Source organism: Nannospalax galili, unplaced genomic scaffold (genome assembly GCF_000622305.1).
Source record: "Nannospalax galili isolate Female #2095 unplaced genomic scaffold, S.galili_v1.0 scaffold183, whole genome shotgun sequence".
NCBI classification, from domain to species: domain Eukaryota; kingdom Metazoa; phylum Chordata; class Mammalia; order Rodentia; family Spalacidae; genus Nannospalax; species Nannospalax galili.
In genome coordinates, this window is record NW_008350555.1 from 1991142 (window position 1) to 2015132 (window position 23991).

Consider the following 23991-nt stretch of genomic DNA (forward strand, 5'->3'; position numbering starts at 1 on the left):
GGTTTGAATCCCAGAACCCACATAGTGGCTAACAACTGTCCATAACTTCAGTTCCAAGGGATGCGACACCTTCTTCTGTCCACCATGGGCACTGCATGAAATGGGTGCACTTACACACATGCAGGCATATCAAGTCAGTACTTTGATTTTTGTCTCTTTTCATGAGGGGTGTTTACTGGTCCACTGTTCTAATTCTTGGTATAGAGTTGTTTGAAGACAAGTCAAATTTAGGCATTTGACATATCCAGACAACCAAAGACATGAAAAGAGTTCTCAGAAATGTTTTACACAGGCTAGAAAAATGATAGATGCTTGGGCTTGCTCTGGCTCCAGTTCGAGGGGATCTGATGCCCTCTTCTGACCTCTGTGAGCATTGCACGACATGGGTGCACCTACCTACATGCAGAGAATACATTCATACATAAAATAAAAATAAAATATTTTTTAAAAGAAAATGATAGATTCTCCCCAAATAACATCATAAAAGTATTTTTAGGAGACTTGCTGCTGGCTAAGAAAGGGAAATCCACAATTACTCAGTGACTTCAGTGATTTCTGTGGTGGTTTCTTTCATTCTAAAATCAGTGTTTTGTTAGTTTCTAAATTTACTTCCAAATGCTGATGGAGAGAAAGTTCATGTTCCATGGAGAACATGCCAGATATAATAAAATTGAGACATACAGAGTACAAGAAATTAAAACTACAGCCTATCTATGTGCACCCTTTTAATTTTATTTATTATTTATTGATTTATTTTTTGGTCTTTTGGAGACAGGAAGACCCTGTCTCAAAAAGACAAAAAAAATATTTTATGTGTATGAGTGTATCGCCTGCATGTATGTGAGTGCACCCGTGTCGTGCAATGCCCACGGAGATCAGAAGAAGGCGTCGGATCCCCTGGAACTGGAGTTAGAGATGGTTGTTAGCTGCCATGTGGGTGCTGTGAATTGAACCCAGGTCCTCTGAAAAAGCAGCCAGTGTTCTTAATCGCTGAACCATCTCTCCAGCGCAGGTTTTGCAATCTTAACACATAGGCACTGACAGCAGATATGGCCCTGAATTCCAGTCTCAGCTCTGACTGGTTGTGACTTGCTCTGCGCTTGGATCTGTTTCCTGTTTGTAAAATGGGGCAGGCCCGGGGCTGGATCTGGAAAACGTAGCTGACTGTAGTCTCTGACATCCTCGAAAACACGAAAAGCATGCTGTGGCTCCTGCTTTTTGTAACGGACGCGCAGAGGGAAGGCTCGGGCCACCAATCCGGACACTGCTGGAGCAGTGGGCACCTAGGTAAGCGGCGGGCTGGGCGAGGTATCTGGGCAACACGCTCCGGCCGCCCTCCTCTCCCTACACTCTGGTTCCTGTTCCGGGGGGACACAGTTAGAGGCGACACCAGAGGGAGGCGGGTCAGGAAGTAGGGGCGCGGCGACCAGGAGCGGGCCATGGCGGGCCGTCGGGTTTAGCTACGCTGAGGTGGGGCGACTACGGGCCGCGCAGGAGCCGAAGTGCCACCCGGGCCTCCGCGGAGAGACGATGGCTGAGGCAGAAGGTGACAGCTCGGTGCCTCAGCGCGCCAACCGCCGCCGGGGGCTCTGGGAGGGCGGGGGCCTGGCTGCTAGGCCGAAAGTGTGGGCAGGGGTGCGGGGGCCTCGGAGGAGCCCGGCGTGTGGCCCAAAGTTTGGTCTCGGACGTGAGAAGCCAAGGGAGCTGAAAGTTGGAAGTTGCAGCCGGAGAAGCAGCTGTGGTGGGGAGTGGTTGAGCTCGAGGGTGGGACTAGGTGGTTAACGGAGAGGTTCGGTGGCTGGGGCGTGAGCATGGTCCTGAAAGCTGAGTGCGTGCGTAGAGGGAGCGCCAGCCCCGGGAGGAAGACGCAGGATCGGGGTAGACACGTCCGGGTGCGTTCCGGACAGGCGGATCTGAAGGCGGTCCCCTCTCTTGCGGTTTAAGGGAAAATGACAAGGGGAAGCCGAGGCCAAGAGGATTTGGAGGGTTAAAGCTGATGGGCTGGAGCAAGCTCTCCGTGCCCCTCAAGGCCAGTGCCTAAGGAACGAAGGTAGCCAGTATATGCATCCAGAGAAGATGACAGCCGATAGGAAGCTGGTAGAAACTTAGCAGCCAATGATACATAGTGTAGGGAGGAATCGTGGCATCATAACTTCATGAAACAACTATACGTGACCCGGCACTTAGCTTTCACTCACTGGACTGAGCAGTTAGATGCTGCATTCGGCTGGAAAGCGACTTTTTACTCTATTCAGTGGAGTTGTGAATGAGAGATGGGATTTAGATTTAAATCTTTAAATCAAGAATGCAATAAGGGAGTTTGAAGAATTCAATGGAAAGCCCTTTGTAGACCAGGCTGGCCTTGATCTAATAGAGAACCGCCTACCCTTGCCTCCCAAGTGTTGGGATTAAAGGCGTGCACCTCCCGGCCCTGCATTTAAAAGATTCTTCAGAGGGCTGTCTGTGACTTGCTACCCTTTCCCTACCCTCTCGCTTTCTTCATACTTCCCCTTCCTGAAGTTCTCAGTGATAAAACTAACCCAAATTGAACACTCTGTCTGAAAGCCGCTTTAAAAACATGCTGTTGACAAGGAAGAACATAATTCGTTTCCTTAGGTGGTGTTTTTTTTTTTTTTCTGGTATTTTTGAGACAGGGTCTCCCTGTAGCCCCAGCTGTCCTGGAACTCACTATGTAGACCAGGCTGGCTTTGAACTCACAGAGATCTGCCTGCCTCTGCCTCCAGAGTGCTGGGACTAAAGGCGTGGTTCACCACGTGGGCTGTTTCCTTAGTTTTTACCTGTGGTTGCAGTATGTTACCATTTGACATGTTTCTTTTGTAAATTTTATTGTTGTGACTAAGGTACAAATCTGTGGGAGTAGGTTGATAACTAGCTTGCATGTCACATTCTTGCTTAAAACATGAAAACACAGGGAGACCCTGTCTCCAAAAAAAACCAAAAAAAAACCCAAACTCTAAAACTTGATAATATAAATCATGTAAAACTGTCATTTAGGATGTTATAATGCTTAATAGCTATGACATAGAATGAGTTAAAAGACTATAGTATTTTGTAAAATTTATTTAGATATAAGGCTGAATGCAGTGGTGCACACTTGTAATCCCAGCACTCTTGATGCAGAGGCAAGTAGCTCTCTCTCTGTGAGACTAGCCTGGTATATGTAGGGCGTTCCAGGCTAGACAGGGCTACATAATGAGACACTGTCCTCCAAAACAAAACAGAACAAAACCAACCAAAAAAAAAAAAAAATCGACAATTTATTTTGATTTAAACTGATAAATCATTTTTAGTTGTAGAATTATAGGTAATAAAAATATATTTTGCTGGGCGTGGTGGCACATGCCTTTAGTCCCAGCAGTCGGGAGGCAGAAGCAGGCGGATCTCTGTGAGTTCAAGGCCAACCTGGTCTACTGGGCTATCTTTCTCCTCCCCACAACCAATAATGGATCCAAAAAAGGAGCTGGAGAGATGCATCAGTGGCTAAGAACACTGGCTGCTGTTGCAGAGGACCTGGGTTTGAATCCCAGTACCCACATGGCAGCTAACAAATGTCTGTAACTCCAGTTCCAGGGTATCCGGCTGCCTCTTCTGTCCTCCGTGGGCATTGTACAACACGGTGTGCTTACCTACATGCAAGCAATACACTCATACACAAAATAATTTTTTTAATATTTTTTTAAAAAATTTTATGTGTGTGCATGTATTGCCTGCATGTAGGTAAATGCACCCATGTCGTGCAATGCCCACAGAGGTCAGAAGAGGCTGTTGGATCCCCTGGAACTGGAATTACGGACAGTTGTTAGCTGCCGTGTGGGTGCTAGGATTCAAATCCCGGTCTTCTGCAAGAACAACCAGTGTTCTTAACCGCTGAGCCATCTCTCCAGCCCCTTTATTATTTTTTATTTTATGTGTATGCATGTATTGCCTGCATGTAGTTAAGTGCACCCGTGTCATGCAATGCTGGTGGAGGACAGAAGACACTGTCAGATCCCCTGGGACTGGAGTTACAGACATTTGTTAGCTGTCATGTGGGTGCTGGGATACAAACCCAGGTCTTCTGCAAGAACAGTGTGTTCTTAACCGCTATGCTATCTCTCCAGCCCCATAAAATTTTAAAAAATATATTAAAATACTTAAAAAAAAGTTTCATTCAAAGTCGGGCATGGTGGCACATGCCTTTAATTCCAGCCCTTGGGAGGCAGAGGCAGGCAGATCTCTGTAAGTTCAAGGCCAGCCTGGTCTGCATAGCCTGGTCTACATAGCAAGTTCCAGGCCAGCTGAGGCTACAGGGAGACACTGTCTCAAAAAGACCAAAAAAAAAAAAAAAATTGTTTCATTCAACAAATGTTTAATTTTGTGACTATGTCCCTACCCTGTTAGGTGCTGGGATATGAATCAACAAAGAATGAACAATTAAATATTCAAAGTAATAATAATGCTTGTCATGATAATATTTATAACAAGTGTGTCTGTGTCAGGCATTAGGCTAAATCCTTTCAGTTCATTTGGCATTCAGTTCATTGTTTTTAAAACAATTTTTTTGATAAGCTTGTTTTTATTGTATACAGATGAGTGTTTTGCCTGTATTTATCTAAGTGCATCCCTGTCATGCAGTACTGTCAGAGCCCAGAAGAGGGGGTCATAGCCCATTGAAGTGGAGTTATGGATGGTGGTTAATGGTTGTTGACCAAGGTGTGGGTTGTGGGAACTGAATCCCCGTCCTCCCCAAGAACAGATAGATAGTGCTCTGAACTGCTGAACCATCTCTCCATATTTTTTTTTTTTTGTGTTTTTGAGACCGGGTCTTCCTGTAGCCCCAGCTGGCCTCGAACTTGCTATGTATGTAGTAGACCAGGCTGGCTTTGAACTCACAGAGATCTGCCTGCCTCTGCCTCCCCAGTGCTGGGATTGAAAAACCATTTGTTAAAAAATAAAAGAGAAGCTGGGTGTGGTGCGCATGCCTATAGTCCTAGCACTTGTGAGGCAGAGGCAGGTGGATCTCTGTGAGTTCAGGGTCAGCCTGGTCTACATAGTGAGTTCCAGGACAGCTGGGGCTACAGGGAGACCCTGCTTCAAAAAAATTTAAATAAAAGAGAGAAAGAAAAAGAAAACATTATCTTGTATTATGTTAAAATTAGGCTAATCTGTATAGTTTATGTGAACTTGGGTGCTATTTATATCTTTTTTGCTTATTATGCACATATACTTGGATCGTCTTTGTTGTTCAGCTTTCCAAGCAAATACTCTGAAAAACTGATATTCTGAAACATGCCTTCCTTGATGCAGTAGAGGGTCAGGGTGCTTATATTTATACTTCCTGAAACTTTAGAGCCAAAAGAAAAGCAAGAAACTTTTACGTCGAACAGTATGAACATTTTTCTTGGCTATTACTTTGTATTCTGGATAGAAATCTAGCAGCCTATTTGTACTTCTGCTATTTCATATGGAGTTGTCTGGACTAAAGATTAAAATACCAGGCTATTTTTGTGGATATGTAATCATCTCCATTTATTATGGCTTTTTCTTTATAATGCTAAAAATATAACGTACTGAAAAAGGAACTTGAGTTCATACCTGAAATTCCTAGGAGAACTGAATTGGTCCATTGTTTTCACCTTTGCTAATTTTCCTCCTTTTAGATTCCTTTCTTTATTTTTTTATTTTTGTCAGTTTTGGAGATCAAACCCATGGCCTAAAGCACTTTACCACCTAGGCACTTTATATCCCCTGCCATCCCTGCCATTGACTTTCTTTTTTCTTTTTTCTTTTTTATTTCTATTTATTTATTGATTTATTTATTGATTGATTGATTATTTAATTTTTTGGTCTCTCCTTGTAGCCCCAGCTGGCCTGGAACTCCCTAAGAAGACCAAGCTGGCCTTGAACTCCCTAAGAAGACCAAGCTGGCCTTGAACTCACAGAGATCCGCCTGTCTCTGCCTCCCGAGTGCTGGGATTAAAGGTGCCACCATGTCTGGCTCATCTTTGTCTTTGGCCACCATGCTAGGCTCATTTTGTCTTTCATTTGTGAAGTTAGTTGCATGAACAGTGTAAATGGAATGAGAAATTTACATCCGTTCAGTTTTGTTTCTTGGTGTTGGACAAAAACTTAAGTTTTAGGGACAAAGTTGAGAAACTGGCTAGACTACATGTTGTCTTTCCCAGGTTACGTTTTTGCTGTTGCAATTTAATACCACTAAACTTGACATGCCTCAAAATCAGTGCTTTTTATCTTGAAAACTTAGATATACATTAGAATACATGGCATCTTAGAATCAAGAAAATATAGTATAGAAGCTGGAGAGATGGCTCAGTGGTTAACAACACTGGCTGTTCTTGCAGAGGACCTAGGTTCTGTTTCCAGCATCCACAAGGTGGCTGGCTAACAGCCATCGGTAACTACAGTTCGAGGGGATCAGATTGCCCTCTTCTGGCCTCTGCAGGCGTTGCACAACATGGATGAACTTACATGCATCAGGCACAATACTCATACACATAAAAATAAGAATCTGTGCAAATTATACTTTTATAAATAAAATCCATGTGTATGCACAGAAGGATTCTTTAATTACAATCCTTATAAAGTGATATATTGGATAAGGAAAATAAAATTTAAAAAACAAATGACAGTTTTCTATAATAGCACTTTTTTGAGGGGGTTGGTAGGTTCTGGGGGTTAAACCCAGGGCTTCATGTATACTAAATATGCATTCTACTAAGCTATGCACCTGCCCCCAGTAAGTGATTTGTCTTCATCGTAGATGTGGATTTTTAAACTCTTAAGGCAAAGACCTGCCTGGCTCATTGTTTTTATATATAGTACAGTTATCAATTACCTCAATGGATTGTTAGATTTCTGAAATTATCCATTTAATTTTAAGTCTAATAACTACTAATATGTTTAATAATGCAAGTGTAATTACTAAATAAACTTCTTGTGGTTATATTTTTCCCTCGTATTCCTTTTGAATAAAATTAAAAATAATAACTTGGGTTGGAGAGCTGGCTCAATGGTTAAAATTATGTACCACTCTTGCAGGGTCTGACTTTGGTTACCAGCAGCCCCTTTGGGCTTCTCACAGCTGTCTGTGACTCCAGTTCCAGGAGATATGTTGCCTTTGTCCTCCCCAGCACCTGCACTCACATGCATTTATTCAGCATGCATACATATACATAAAAAATAAAATAATCTTTAAAAAAATAAGAAGTTGCTTTTGAAGATTTCATTTATCTTTAAATATTCTTCTTGACTGCCTCTTTTGGTTTACCTCAGAGAAAGAAACAATTAGAGTATCATAGAGAAGGAATATAGGAATATTTTAGTATTGCATGCAAAATACGAAAAATTCAAGCTATAGCTTTTCTAATGACATCATTTCACTGGCTTTACTACTTAACACAACTATAAAACATAACAGTTCTGTAAAAATGGGTAAAAATTAGACTCATGATAGTTGAACATGGTGACACACACCTTTAATCCCAGCGGAGACATGCTGATCTTGTGATCAGCCTGGTCTACATAACAGATTCCAGGCCACCCAGGGCTACACAGTGAGACCTTGCCTTAAAAAAAAAAAAATTAGACATTACACTATACCAGTAAGACTGAAGACTGAATTTACTAAATGTATATAGTTCAGTTTTTTTTCCTTCTTTCTTACCATTCTTTAAAGATATTTTAGCAAACATGAATTTGCTCTTGCACAGTTTCAGAATACATTTGTTTTATTCATTTTTCACAGTAAAGCTAAAGAAACTTCCATTTGATCAGCTGTACCTGATTCATTTCTCTATTGATTTATTTATTTAGTTTCATATTTTATAGCCTAAAGTCATAACTAAGAAAAAAGAATAGAGATCAATTCTTGGGCCACATTATCAACTTGATAGGGACACTGATCTTACATTGTACTCACTCATCCCACAAGATAATGCTAGGAAACAAAAAAAAGGTATGGATGACAAATTCTTGTTTACTTAGAAAATTTTTTTACAACATTTATTTTTATTTTATGTGTTTGAATGTACTGCCTGGCATGCATGTGAATGCACCTGTGTCAGGCAGTGCCCAGGAAGGTCAGGAGAAGGTGTCAAATTCCCCTGGAACTGGAGTTATGGACAGTTAGCCGTCATGTTACTGAACCATCTCTTCAGCCGGAAAGAAATTTTTTTTTTGATAGATAGGATCTCCCTGTAGCCCCAGCTGGCCTGGAACTAGCTAGGTAAACTCAGTTGGCCTCAAACTCATAGAGATTGCCTGCCCCTGCCTCCTGAGTGCTAGAATTAAAGGTGGGCACCACCACGCCTATCTATCTATCTAGGGATCTATCCCTAATTTGGAATTTTTTATTTTATTATTATTATTATTTATTTATTTTTTTTTTGGTCTTTTTTGAGACAGGGTCTCCTGGTAGCCCCAACTGGCCTGGAACTCACAGAGATCCACCTGCCTCTGCCTGGAATTAAAGGCATGTGCCACCACCCCCAGCCTGGGATTTATAATTTTTTTATTTTTAATTTATTTTATTAATTAATTTATTAGTTTTGGTCTTTTTGAGACAGGGTCTCCCTGTAGCCCCAGCTGTCCTGGAACTCACTATGTAGACCAGGCAGGCCTTGAACTCACAGAGATCCACCTGCCTCTGTCTCCCGAGTGCTGGGATTAAAGGTGTGCGCCACCACGCCCGGCCTGGGATTTTTTATTTTTTATTTTACTTTTTAATTTGGAATTTACTTGTGTAGCGATAACTTCTGCATTATGTAATTATTATTATTTTTTAATTAGAGATAGACAAAGGAAGGCATTTTACTATTACTGAAATTTTCTGAAAACTCCCCATTATTTATAGGATTCTATAGGTTCAGCCTATTTTTGGACACATTTTTGAGTATGTAATACCAATGATACCACAGCTCTGTGAAACTCTGCAGAAATTTCAGGATTATATTTGAAGGGGGGTGGCTGGGAAATAGCTAGGCAGTAGAGTACTTGCCTAGTATGCTCACATTCAGTGCTAAGTCCTGCCCCCTACCCCCAAAAATCTGGGGATGGTGGTACATACCTGTAATCTCAGTATTTGGAAGGCTGAGGCAGGAGAATCAGAAGTTTGAGGCTATTTGAAAGCTTGCCTTAAATTTTATTTTTTTTTATGATCAATGCATTATATTTTGATTTTTTGAAAAAATTGTTAAACCGTGAATGATGCTCTGGGTAACTAATTTATTTAGTAAGTCAAATAATATCCCCCAATCATTCTGGAAACTATTTTACTTATTTTGAAATACTTTAAAGTAGCATCATATCAGGAGAAGAATTTGTTAGTTTATTGTCAATTGGACTCTTAAAACACCAGTGGTAGTGGTGTTGGAAGGGACTCTGTGTATGTGAGTGTATGAGTAAGTGGTGTAGAATGTACTCATGTATGTATGTGTTGTTACTTGTACTAAAGACAGTTGGAGGGTACTTATATTATGAAAATAGGTACTTTGGGAAGTAGTAATAGGTCTGAGTGTGACTTGTGTTAGTCATATGATTCCAAAATTTTTCTGTTCACGGAGTCATACAACACGTACTTGATTCCTTTAGTATCAAGTTGTGACACTGGTGGTTTTTTTCAACCAGCACAGCTCATTGGAGACAGTGCTTAGGGTTTCTTAACTGGGATCTGGCCATGTATGTAACCTTTGATTGCCATATAACAAAAGTTAATCAACTTGGAGTATTGATAATTGATATATACATTACAATAATGTCTTCAATCTTTTAAGGATCACTTGCAGAAATGCGCCAAAGGAAGAAGCCAAAGAATTCAGAAAGTCAGGAGATTGCCAAAGAGAAAATCAATAATACTTCAGTTTCTGGAAGATCTCCAAAATGTAAGTCAGATTTGTATAGATTACTACACAAATAATTATGTTGGAAAAGTATGTTTTAGTCATTTAAATATGTGAACTTTTATTAATGAAGTATTTTTTCCTTTTGGTTTTTGAGGTGTTGGGAACTGAACCTAGACTAGTCAAGCTATACTATCACTGAGCTATACCCACAGCCCATATAAAGCTACTTGAGGTTAAATACATGGTTAACTTCATTAGTTTTACATTAATTTAACAACCCCCACACCTTATTGCCTTATAACAAACATTTATTTCTGAGTTACATTACATGTTGTGGCCATGGTTGGCTGGTTCGGCTTCATTTCCCATGAACCAACAGCTCCTATTTGGGACATGTGTTTCTTGAGACAGAGGAAAAGAACAAGACAGCGGGTAGAATCATACAGTGAGTGCCTACTACTGTTTCTGCTGACCTGGCCCACTGTTGCTTGTATTTTCATTCTTAGCCCAGCAAGTCGTAGCCAGTGTAGACAGTGGGTTACAGAAGTATATTGTGATTATAAAGGAGTGTTGCAAGGCTCATGATCATGAGCAGAAATATATAATCTTGTATTTTTTTATTTGTTTATTTGTCGTGTTGGAGATCAAACCCAGGGCCTTGAACATGCAGCTCACACCATCACCAGTCCCAATAATCTTTCTATAAGGAAGGAGAAAATGGTTGGGAATAGTAACAGTTTACTACACTCTATCCTTTTGCTCATAAATATTTGCTTCTCTCTATCTCAGATAAAACATACCCTCCTGTGCCCTAAGGACTGCATCTAGTCTTATTTCCTCATAACATCAGTTCTGAAATTCAAGATTTCTTATTGACATCAGGACTAGCTATGACTCATTCATATCTCAAGACTTATGAACTAAAAAGACAAGTTATCTGCTCTATATTATAATCCCAAGACCACTCCCATGTTCAGTGATAGCTTGAAGGGTTTACAAATCTTAGAATGCAGTTGTACTTAGAGCTATGAGTTATATCTATATAGAGTTACATAGAGATTAACACAAAATCAGCATAAGGTCTGTTGGGCAAAGTGTACAAGTAACCAGGTGTACAGTTCCAAAACTCCTCTCCCATTCCAGTCATACAAGACATACTTCATCTCTCTGACCCCAAATTATGACGTTTATACTTTTCTTTTTTTGGTCTTTTTGAGACAGGGTCTTCCTGTAGCTCCAGCTGTCCTGGAACTCACTATGTAGACCAGGCTGGCCTTGAACTCACAGAGATCCACCTGCCTCTGCCTCCTGGGTGCTGGGTATAAGGTGTGTGCCACCACACCTGGCCCATGACGTTTATAGTTTTATCAACAAGTTACACTCATTAAGAGACATTGCTTAGGGTTTTCACTGGAGACTGGCCAGCTAGGTATCCTTTGCCTATTACACGAAAAAATACTAGACTCACAGGAAGGAATACAAACCACACTGCACAAGCAAAGTAGGCACAGGCACCCAGGCTAATAGTCAGAGAATGGTAGAAACTTTCCTGAAATCTAAGTTCCCAGATGTCAGCCAAGAGCCTACCTCATTGGCAGGCCTGTTCTATGAAAGCTAGCTCAGGCCTACTTTGTTAACTCTTTTCTGTATATATTCCCTCTCAATATACATTGTTGGACAGGTACATGACATTATAAATGCTTCCATTTGAAAGGAATAATAGGAGACTGATCCGTCACAGTTCCATAGTAATTCTGAAATCCTGCTAAGTATATGAAATATCCTTACCATGAGATAGGAAATAGTTTTTCTCAGTGTGTTACTTTTGAAGTTCCTTTGGAGTTCATTTTTCTCTTGGTCCTTGGTTTCATCTCCCAGAGCCTTTTCTTCTCTATTATCTTCCATACCTGAGGATGGCTTTAGAGCTATGTTGTGCATAGTGGTTAAACAGCTTTCACAGATTGATTCCTGCCTATAGAAAATTAAGGGCCTACCCAAAAAACAAAACAAAATGGTGTGGTGTCACATGCCTTTAATCCCAGATCTCTGTGAGTTCCAGGCCAGCCTGGTCTACATAGCTGGGGCTACAGAAAGAGCTTGTCTCAAAAAGACCAAAAAATCCCAACAACAACAACAACAAAACAACAACAAAAAAACCCCACCAAACTTAAGAAAATTAAAAAAAATTGAAATTAAGGGCCTACATATATTTGCTCAAATAAGATCAAGGTGCTGAGGCATGGTGGTGCACACCTATAATTCAGCATTCAGGAGGCTGAGGCAGGAGGATTGAAAGTTTAAGGCTGGTCTGGGCTACAGACACAGGCAAACAAGCATGGTAAACTGTGGCAAAGCATTTGATAATAGTATTTGTTGTAAGTAGTTGCAGTTTTAATATTAAATTTAAAATCATTTTCAGATTACCAGATTGCACAACAGAATGTTACTAGAATGCCTTGGTTATGTATGATCAGCTGCATTTGACTGTGGGAATGAAGACAAACACAGAGACTCCCCAAATTCTCAGTCTTGCACTTGGAAATTAGGACTTTTTTTTTTTTTTTTTTTTTTTTCAATCAATAGACTTTAAAATTAAGAAAGTTTTTGGGGCTGGTCATGGTGGAGCACAGCTTTAGTCCCAGCATAGTGCCTGGTCGACATAGTGAGTTCCAAGCCGGCTGGGACCACAGAGAAACTGTCTCAAAAAGCCAAAAGAAAAAAATTCTTCAAGAGCAAAGTTTAAAATGAGTGCTTAGGTGATAATTAAATCAAGATCCCCCAATTGGTGTAAGATTTTTTGAAATAAAGAATTTTAAAAATGTTTTATCATTTTTTAATTTTATATTTTATGTCTATGAGTGTTTTGCCTGCATGTATGTAAGTGCACCTGTGTTGTACAGCCAACGGAGTTCAGAAGCGGGTGTCAGATCCTCTAGAACTGGAGTTATGGACAGTTAGTTAGACACCTTGTGGGTTCTGGGAACCGAACCTGGGACCTCTGCAAAAGCAACCAGTGTTCTTAACCACTGAGCCATCTCTCCAGCCCTGAAATGAATATTTTTTTGTTGTTGTTTTGTTTTTTTTGAGACAGGTTTCCTTGTAGGCCCAGTTGGTCTGGAACTTGCTATGTAGACCAGGCTTGCCTTGATCTCACAGAGATTCACCTGCCTCTGCCTCCCAGGTGCTGGGATTAAAGTCATGCGCCACCATGCCTGGTAGCTATTTCTTTTTATATACACATTTTTTTATTCTTTGAAAATTTTATGCACGTAGACAATGTGTCTTGATATATCCACTCTCTTCCCTCTCCAACTTCTCCTAGGCCCCCCAACATATTTTTCTCCCAAGTACATCTCCCTCCCTCCCTCCCTCCCCTTTATTTTATCAATATTTAATGTGCTGAATCTATTTAGTGTTGTTCATATGTGCATGGGTATGGGGCCATCCACTAGGGCATGGGCAACCTACTAGTGACTGTACCCCTAAAAAAAGTGACTCCTCCCCTAGCAGCTATCAACTGCCATTAGTTCCTCACTGAGGGACGAAACCCCAGGAGCCCCTTTCCCATTTATGCTGAAATTTTAACTAGCTTTATTTTGCGCAGGTAACCACAGCTGCTGTGAGTTCGTGTGTCAAATAGCATGTCATGTCCAGAAGACAGCATTTCACAGCACTTCTCCCCATTTTCCAACTCTTTTTTTTTTTCCTGGTCTTTTTTGAGACAGGGTCACCCTGTAGCCCCAGCTGTCCTGGAACTCGCTATATAGACCAGGCCGATCTTGAACTTACAGAGATCTGCTTGCCTCTGCCTCCCAAGTGCTGAGATTAAAGGCATGCACCACCACGCCCAGCCATTTTCCAACTCTTAATTCCTTCCGAGATGTTCCCTGAGCCTTGGGAACTTAATATAGGTGTCTCATCTACAGTTGAGCATTCATAGTTACTAATTCTTAGTACTTAAATGGGTTATGAGTTTCTGCACTACCAACTTTGTTAAAAGCAGCTTCTCTGACCAAGGTTGAAAACAGCACAAATCTATGGGTATAACTGTAAAGATTTAGAAGACAGCTTGACAGCAAATGAAAATATTTCTTTTTTCTTTTTGGTCTTTTTGAGACAGGGTCTCTCTGTAGCCCCAATTGACCTGGAACTCACTATGTAGACCAACCAGGGTGGCCTCAAATTTACAGAGATCTGCTTGCCTCTGCCTCCCAAGTTCTGGAATTAAAGGCATGTGCTACCACACCCAGCTAATTTTAATTCTTATTTTGAGACAAGGCCTCACTATGTAGCCTTGGCTAGCCGGAAGTCACTTTGTAGACTAGGTTGGCCTTGAACTCACAGAAGCACCACCTACCTACCTCTACCTCCCTAGTGTTGGGATTAAAGGAGGTGGCATCATGCCCCACCTTTTTTTTTTTTTTTTTTTTTTTTCAGAGGTCCTCATTGTTGTCCAAGGTGGCTTCAAACTCCAGGCAAACCTCAGCCTGGACTGCAGGTAGCTGGACTGTAGGTGTCCAGCTTCACTTCTGGTCTAGTTTAAGGCTGTGGAAGTGTCTGTCAAAGTACTGTCCACCTAGATTGAAAAGGTCTATAACTCTTCTGGTCTTAAATTAACAGATGAGCCCCCAACTGTCTGCAGGCTGGAAGCAGAGGAGGAATGAGTATGTTATGTTTTGAAGAGGGAAGTATAAATATTTGTGGCTAAGGAGGCAGATTGTTGGTTGCCATTTTATTATTCCCAATGTTAGCTGTCTTTTCTAAAGTGGGTTACACATGCCTCCCCATGCTATGTGATTTGGACTGGCTCTCTGAGGCAGAGAATACTCCCCTATGCCATTGTCAAGCTTGTGCTGTGACTGACCTGGGCTGATAGCATGTGAGTGGAAGAGGTAGTTTACTAGCTCTGAGCAGAAACTGCCTCTTTTCCTGCTCCATTCTTCTGTCATGACGGCAGCATGTCCCAGCTAGGGAGTGACTCTAGTCTGAAACTGTGAATATGTAAGAAAACCAAGAAACAAGGCTGAGGTCTAGAGTTGGGTGGAACCTGAAACCCAGTTACTGCTGACACAAACCCACAAGTAAGATGAATGGAAAATAAAGTTTTGTCTTCTAACGTATTGGTATTTAGAAAAAAAAAAATTCTTTTTTTTTGTTTGTTTGTTTTTTCTTGTTTTTTTTTTTTTTTTTTTTTTTTTTTTTTTTTTGTCTTTTTGAAACAGGGTCTCCCTGTAGCCCATGCCTGGCTGAAAAAATTTTTTTAATCACAGTAAAGATGATGAGTAGAATTGTTGTTTATAGCCGGGAATGGTGGCATACACCTTTAATCCTAGCACTGGGAGGCAGAGGCAGGCGGATCTCTGTGAGTTCAAGGCCAGCCTGGTCTACATAGTGAGTTCCAGGACAGCTGGGGCTACAGGGAGACCCTGTCTCAAAAAGACCAGAAAAAAAAAAAAGTCGTTTATGACTTGAGTCAGTCCCCAGGACCTACATGGTGGAATGGTGGAAAGAGAGAACCAACTCCCAGTAGATATCCTCTGACCTCCACATACACATGGTGGCATGCATGTACACTTGTACACACACAGACACAGACACAGACACACACACACACACATTTACATGAAATGTAAAAAAGGAACAAAAATTAATTGTGGCCTGTATTACTGATGCTGATATTGATGTAATTTTTTCTCTATACTTGATTAGCATTTTACGACTGAAAAATTTATTTGATAAGGTTTGTTTATGACTGCCAACTTAATTAAAAGGCCCATCCTTTATTTTTATTATTTATTTAGAAAAAGGTCTTGTGGGGTTGGAGAGATGGCTCAGTGGTTAAGAGCACCTGCAGCTCTTTCAGAAAACATGGGTTTGATTCCCAACACCCACATGGCGGCTAACAACCATCAGTAACTCCAGTTCCAGGGATATGAAACCCTCTTCTCACCTCCGTGGGCATCACACAACATGGGTACATCTACCTACATGCAAGCAATACACTTATACACATAAAATAAAAATAATAAAAAAGAAAAAGCTCAAGGTGTCCTAGGATTCTCTTGTAGCCCAGGCTGACCTTGAATTTGTGATCCTTTTGCCTTAACCTCCCTCTTCCTGGGATTCGGGGCATACTCTATCATTTTTAAGTTGATAATTTTTATTATTTTAATTTGTATATTAAAGACTAGATATTTTCAATATTACATTTATTATGTGTATTTTGGGTGCATGTGTATCATGGTACATGTATGGCGGTCAAAGGACATTAGGAACTAAAGCACTTTTGAAAAACTGCCAGCATGAGTTTGATTTTCTTGTTAGATTTTAGTTGCTTTAATTACTTCATATAGTTTTGCAAGTATGCTTGTTTAGTACAATATTAATAGTTGATATTTGCAGTACTGTTAGCATGTAGAAATCACCAAATGCTTCGGAAATAGGATAAATATATATAATATTATATAATAATACATAATATATGTGGGGGGTCCCACCTTGTTGGGGAGCCTTGTTCTGTGATGGTGAGATCAGAGGTGCAGAGTTAAGACTCTGGGGCTTGATTCCCTAGCAACAAGTCCACTTTATTAAAGGTCCAGCAAGTTTTGATACAGAAAAGGAACTAGGAGTTACATATGGCTTTTGCAGTTCATACAAAGCATCAGAACATATTTAGACAAAAAACAGGAACAAGAACTGAGTTGGTGTAAGCTAAGGCTATTACAAGGCAGGATGTTTAGACCTTACTCAAGGTTATTGTGTGCGTCTGATGATTTATTGATCAAAATGTTTACTTTCTTAGGACAGGAGTTAAGATACTTTTCTTAGAATAAGGAACACAGCTTTTTTTTTTTAACTTAAAAATTTTTATTTATTATTTTTATTTTGTGTGTATGCATGTATTGCCTGCATGTAGGTAAGCGCATGCCTTTGGAGGTTAGAAGAGGCTGTTGGATCCCCTGGGACTGGAGTTATGGACAGTTGTTAGGTGTCATGTGGGTGCCGGGATTCAAACCTGGATCTTCTGCAAGAACAATCAGTGTTCTTAACCCCTGAGCCATCTCTCCAGCCCCCGAATGAGGAACACAGTCAGCTTCTCCGATCTGGCCAACATCTTCGGCTGTTCCACATGTCAGGGTCATGAGACTTCTGTGCTCAGGTGCTCACCCATATGTAGAGGTTATGGTTTGATCTCCAGGTCTCAGGTTCTACTCGTTCAAAGGCAGGTCATCCCAATCTCCAAGAAATATATATATATATATTACGTATATTAAGAAAGCCAGGTGTGGTGGCACATGCCTTTAGTCCCAGCACTCAGGAGGCAGAGGCAGGTGATCTCTATAAGATTGAGGCCAGGCTGGTCTGCATAGCAAGTTCCAGGTCAGCTGGGGCTACAGGGAGACCCTGTCTCAGAAAAAAGAAAGAGAGGATTGGAGCAATAACTCAGCAGTTAAGAGCACTGGCTGCTCTTGCAGAGGACCCAGGTTTGAGTGGGTCCTCTAACAACCACCTGTAAATCCAGTTCCAGGGACTCTGATGCCTTCTTCTGACCTCTGAGGGCATTGTACGACACAGAGGCTTCTACCTACATGCAAGCGATATACTCATACACATAAAAGAAAAATAATAAATAAAATATTTTTTTAAAAGAAAGAAATCTGGGCATGATTGTACATATCCATAATATCACCAATTGGAAGGTAGAGGCTAGAGAGAGGATCAAGGGTTTAAGACCAGTGTCCACAATGTAGTGAGTTTGGGGTTAGCCTGGGCTACATAAGACCCTGTGGAAAAAAACAAAAGGCAAAGTGCATTTTAAGCAGTTACATCACACTGACACTAATTGTTGATTTATTGAATAGTTTAAAAGCATTTAGAATATAATTATTTTTAATTCAGAGATATGTATTTGCTATTTGATAATAACATTTGGAAAACAATGAAGGTTGGTTTGTTTGTTTGGTGCTAGGATTGAGCCTAGGGCCCTGCACTTGCTAGGTAACAATAAACTCCTCAGCCCTAAGGTTTTTGTTTAATCCAATAAATCAAAAAGTTGATTTGTCCAAAGTTGTCTGCCTTTCAGCAACAGAACATTGGACTTAGGTCCTTGGGTCTGTGTTTGCTGCACTTAAAGACTGTAGCAGGACTGCATCATCCCAGTGTGTGGAGAATCCATGTTTTTTTCTGTGCTACTGCATCAAGGAGTACTTGTGTGTGTGTGTGTGTGTGTGTATGCTGGTTATATATGACTGTTTAAAGTCAAAACTCAATGAATTTTATACTTTAAAGGACTGTAGTTTATAGTATACATGTAAGTTATTCAATAAAGAAAATTCCTTGAAAGGAAAAATATATCAATAGTAATTCTGAAAACTTGTGTTTTTCGATAGTAGATAGTACATTCCTTTTGATGACTTTGAAAATTAATGGACACAATTTTTTCACTGTCTTAACCATTTTTTGTGTACTATTCCTTAATGTTAAGCATATCACCTTGTTGTAAAATAGATCTCTATAGCATTTTCATCAGGTAAATTATGGACTTCAATTTTTGTTATTGTTGTTTTTTTGCTTTTGAAAACAGGGTCTCACAATGTAGAACAGTATGGCCTTGAACACAGCGATCCACCTGCCTCTGCCTCCCAAGTGCTGGGATTTAAAGGCATGTGCCATCATGCTTGGCTTAATTTAAAAATTTTTCATTATATTTGAAATTTTTCATTTTGTGTGTATGTGAGCACATGTGTGTACCTGGTGCATGTCTGGAGGTCAAAAAACAACTTTTAGGAGTCAGTTCTCATCTTCCACCATGTCAGTCCCAGAGATTCAACTCAGGTCATGATGCTTAGTTGCCACTTTTACCCACTAAGCCACTGGCCTCTAGACTTTAGTACATCTTTTCCTTGTTATTAGCATTTTTACATTAGTGTGTTACATTTGTTTAACTGATAATGGTGTATTATTCTTCTTAAAAAAATTTTTATTACTTGTATTTTTATGTGTATAAGTATATAGCCTGTATGTATATAAGTGCACTCACGTCATGCAGTGCTCCCAGAGGTCAGAAGAAGGTGTCAGATTTCCTGGAACTGGGGTTATGTATAGTTGTTAGTTGCCATGTGGGTGCTGGTCCTCTGCAAGAGCAGCCAGTGCTCTTAACCACTGAGCCATGACCGGGTTTTTGTATAATTGTTGTTTTCCCTGTGGTTGTTGGTCCTCTGGAAGAGCAGCCAGTGCTCTTAACCCCTGAGCCATCTCTCCATCTCCCTGGTATATTACTCTTTTTTTTTTTTTTTTTGAAGACCCGGTCTCCCTGTAGCCCCAGTTGGCCTGGAACTTACTATGTAAACCAACCAGGCTGGCCTTGAATTCACAGAGATCCACCTGCTTCTGCTCCCAAGTGCTGGGATCAAAGGCGTGCGTAACTGACACCCAGCAGACATTGTTTTTTCTTTTTTTTTTTTTTGTTTGTTTGTTTGTTTGTGTTTTTTGGTCTTTTGGGGACAAAGTCTCCCTGTAGCCCTAGCTGGCCTGGAACTAGCTATGTAGACCAGGCTGGGCTTGAACTCAGAGATCCACCTGTCTCTGCTTCCCAAGGTGTATTGCTCTTAAATAAGGCCTGTACTTTATTCAGATTTTTCTTGGTTTTTACCTAATATCCTTTTTCCCCCTTCAGCATCGTATACAGGACACCATATTAGTTACATTTATTGTCACATTTTCTAGGCCTCTGGGCTATGACATCTTCTTAGGTTTTTGTTTCTGATGACCCTGACAGTCTGTCCATCCTTTCTTCCTCCCTCTCTCCTTTCCTTTGCTGGTAATAGGGACTGAACCCAGGATCACACCCTGGGAAGCACTGTATCAACTGAGCTGCAGCCACAGCTCACTTTTGACAATTTTGGAGTACTGGTCGGATATATTACAGGGTGTGCCTCTCTTGGAATTTATTTAATGTTTTTTTCATGATTAGATTGGGGTTATGTGTTTTGGGGAAGAAACCATTGAGTTATAATGCCATTTTAATCAATTTTGTCAAGGGTATGTATCACCTTTTGATTGTCTTCAATATGCTTTTTCAGATGTATTATTTCAACGCTTTGCAAAGATTTTCATTGGCTGTCTTGCAGCAGTTACTAGTGGTATGATGCATGTTTTCTACTTATCAGCATACCATGAACGGAAATTCTGGTTTTCCAACAGGCAGGTAAGAAGAAACAGTTTTGAGCATGTGAAAAGTGTTTTCGTATTTAACATTAGTTTGATTAATGTCTTTCTCAAGGTTTCAATATATGTTTGGTAAGTATGACAAGAGCTGTCTGTCTTAGGAGTATTAGAAACAAAATGCTATAGAAGCTCTTTTGAAAACACAGTTAACACTATCAACCTTAAATTGAAACAAGGTATTTCATGGAGTAGAAATTAGGAGGGGCTTCTCCTTGTACGTTTATTTATCTGGGTCTGTTCTAGAAAAATCTGGCTCTAGTATATGAGAAGTGCTTGCAAGGGGTCAGCAGACCAAAAAAAGAGACAGATAAATTTAGGATTGCAGAGTGTAATTGGGATTGAGGGACTCATGTGTAGAAGTGTGTATTAGATAGCAACAAAACAGGTAGATCCTTGAGAGTGGGATCAGAAGGAGGGTGTCAGGACAAAGATAACTTCATTCAAGCTAGAATGTACCTGGTTTATCTCAAGCTAACATCAAGGACATTAGGTACATTCCTGGTCCTGATACTGTCAGGATGTAGGTCGTGAAGTGCTATGTACCAATCTAATGGCTTTGTCTGTTTATGGTATGCTAGGAAAAGGGGAGAACAGACCAGGATTACTCAAGAACACACAAGACAGTTATGTCTCTATGGCTGTGGTCAGGTCAAGATGACTTCTTGTAGGAACTTTTAGTAGCAGTGAAATGCTGTGGTGTTTGGTCAGCTTTTTAGTAGTTTGGGTAGCTCATATTTCAGAAAAATATCTGTTAGTTTTGCCATTAAGATACTTTGCTTTTTATGTCACATAATTGCAAATTTGAGAGGAAGATTGAAAATGATTTACAGGCATAACAATATTTATATTTTACATTTATTCATAAACTTTTCAAAATATAGCTGAGTGTGGTGGCACATGCCTTTAATCCCAACACTTGGGAGGCAGAGGCAGGTGGATCTCTTTGTGTTCAAGGATAACTTGGTCTACATAGTGAGTTCCAGGCCAGCTGAGGCCACATAGAGACCTTGTCTCAAAATTTTTTTTTTATTTCTTGTGCTTGTATATAGTACAGCACAACATATGCTGTTTCTTACTGAGTCATCTCACTGACTCCAATAGTATTTTTTAAGATGTTATCTCATGTTTAATGTTTAGCTTTAAATTATATATATTTCACAGACTTTTATCATTGTAATTTCATCATTTGACCTTTACACGAATTTGCTCTCCAAGTTCACTTGAGAGTTCCATGTTTATATGGAGTTTTTAAAGTTTTGAGCTCAAACTCGTGTTTGTTGTTGTTATTGTTGTTTTGTCATTGTTTTTGAGCAAGTAGCTAAGTTGACTAAATTTAAAAAAATATTTTATTTATTATTTTTATTTTATGAGTATATTGCCTGCATATATGTGAGTGCACCCATGTTGTGCAATGCCGCGGAGGTCAGAAGAGGGCTTTGGATTCCCCTGGAATGAGAGTTAAGGATGTTTCCTAGTGCCCATGTGGGTGCTGGGAATCGAACCTGGGTCCTCTGTAAGAGCAGTTAGTGCTCCCAACTGCTGAGCTATCTCTCCAGCCCCAACTAATTGTTTTTAGATATTGATTTATGTAACTTTTCACCAAGTAATTGCTGACTACATCTGTATTGATCTAGCTGTTACTACAGCATTTCTAGGTGATTGTAATTGTATAGGCAGAACTGAGAACACCAGAGATTGGAAAATATAGACGGTCTTTATCCTTGTTTGGTTCCTCTATTGCTGTGATGAAATACTCTGACCAAAAGTAACTTGGGGAGGAAGGGATTTATTTCATCTTAAAATTCCCAGGTCAGAAGCCATCTCAGAGGGAATGAGAGGCAGGAACCTGGAGTCAGGAACTGAAGCACAGACCATGGAGGAACACTGCTTATGATCTTGATCCTCTGACCTATGCTCAGCCTGCTTTCTTGTACAAACCAAGGTCACCTTACCATTGATGGCACCACCCTTGATGGGTTGGGTCTTCCTGTATTACTCATTAAGAAAATGCCTCATAGACATGTCCACAGGCCAGTCCAATAGAGGAAATTCTACAATTGAGGTCCCTTCTTCCCAGGGATGTCAAGTTGACAACTGAAGCTATACAGTACAACGTTCCTGAAGAAATTTGTAATCACAGTATTCTATACAGTTCAGGTATTAAGCGCTTTTTCAGAATTACAAAAAAAAAAATTTTTTTTTTTTTTTTGAGACACAATCTTACTATGTAGCCCTGACTGGCCTGTAACTGGCTATGTAGACCAGGCTGGCCTCAGCCTCACAAAGCTGCTCCTACCTCTGCCTCCTGAGTGCTGGGATTAAAGGCATACACCACTAGGCCTAGCATCTCTTTTTATGTAACACTCATTAAAATTTTAGTTCAAACTTTAGAAAAACTGCTCTTGGAGGATGGATAGGTGGCTCAGCTCATTCTCAGCTGCTAAGAGTGCATATTACTCTTTCTAAGGACCTACTTTGGTTCCCAGCACTTATATCAGGCAGCTCACAACTACCTCTAACTCCAGGTTCAAAGGGATCCTATGGCTATGGGCCTCTGCAGATACCTCCACTGATATGTACAACCCCCCCCCCAAACACACACATACACACACAAACACATACACACACATACACATAATTAAAAATAGGGGACTGGAGAGATGACTCAGTAGTTAAGAATACTGGCTGCTGGGCTGGAGAGATGGCTCAGGGGTTAAGAGCTCTGGCTGCTCTTGCAGAGGACCCAGGTTCGATTCCCAGCACCCACATGGTGGCTAATGACTGTCCCTAACTCCAGTTCCAGGGGATCCGATATCCTCTTGTGACCTCCGTAGGCATTGCATGGCAAGGGTGCATTTACACACATGCAGGCAATACACTTATATACACAAAATAATAAATGAAATATTAAAAAAAAAAAGAATACTGGCTACTTTTCCACAGGACCCAGGTTTGGTCCCAGCACCCATTGTGGCTAACAGCCATCCATAACTCCAGTTCCAGGGGATCTGAGGCCTCTTCTGGCCTCTGCAAGCATTACACTCACATGGTGCACTTAACATACATGCAGGTAAAACACTCATACATATTAAAAAAAAAAAAAAACCCTTAAAAAACTGTTCTGGCTCTCCTATCCTCAGGCCTCTTGGGGTGGGTCTATCGCACAGCCCTCCCGCCTTGACTTCCCCGGCCTCATTCACCCTTCCATCTCCCCCACTGTTCTCTGATCCTGGTTTGGGCCCTGAGCCATTCCTGGTCTTGGGTCCACAGACACCTGGGGAACCGGTGCTGCTTCTTGATCCTTTTCGCCCAAGCCAGCTTGGTGCCTTCCTGGGGCTCCAGGAGCACTGCTTCTGGACATGGCCCCACCCTCACCTCTCTCTGCTTCCCTGGACCTGCACCACCTGCTAACTCTCCCAACCTGCTCCCCTATCCTCAGGCCTCTTGGGCTAGGTCTATCATGTGGCCCTCTGCGCCTTGACTCCCCCAGCCTCATTCACCCTTCCATCTCCCCTGCTGTTCTCTACTCCTAGTTTGGGTCCTGTGCCATTCCTAGTCTTGGGGCCCCAGACACCTGGGGAACCAATACTGCTTCCTGATCCTTTTCAGCCAGACCAGCTTAGTGCCTTCCTTGGGCCCCAGGAGCACTGCTTCTGGACCAGGCCCCGCCCTCACCTCTCTCTGCTTCCCTGGACCTGCACCACCGGCTAACTCTCCTAGCCTGCTCTCCTACCCTCAGGCCTCTCTTGGGGTAAGTCTATCACGGAGCCCTCCGCACCTTGACTTCCCCGGCCTCATTCACCCTTCCATCTCCCCAGCTGTTCTCTACTCCTAATTTGGGCCCTGCCCGGTTCCTAGACACCTGGGGAACCAATACTGCTTCCTGATCTTTTTCACCCAGACC

The 23991-nt window shown here is 41.1% G+C and overlaps 1 protein-coding gene across 1 annotated transcript in view; it reads left to right on the forward strand.

Annotated features, from left to right (window-relative positions):
- The first annotated feature begins 1395 nt into the window (after positions 1-1395).
- The window catches only part of Dpy19l4 (dpy-19 like 4), a 100149-nt gene continuing 77553 nt past the window's right edge, over positions 1396-23991 (forward strand). The window contains exons 1-3 of the mRNA XM_008847842.2: positions 1396-1546; positions 9792-9899; positions 19943-20067. Coding sequence (XP_008846064.1) covers positions 1531-1546; positions 9792-9899; positions 19943-20067 — 249 coding nt within the window. The 5' untranslated portion in view covers positions 1396-1530. The remainder of the gene's footprint in view (positions 1547-9791; positions 9900-19942; positions 20068-23991) is intronic.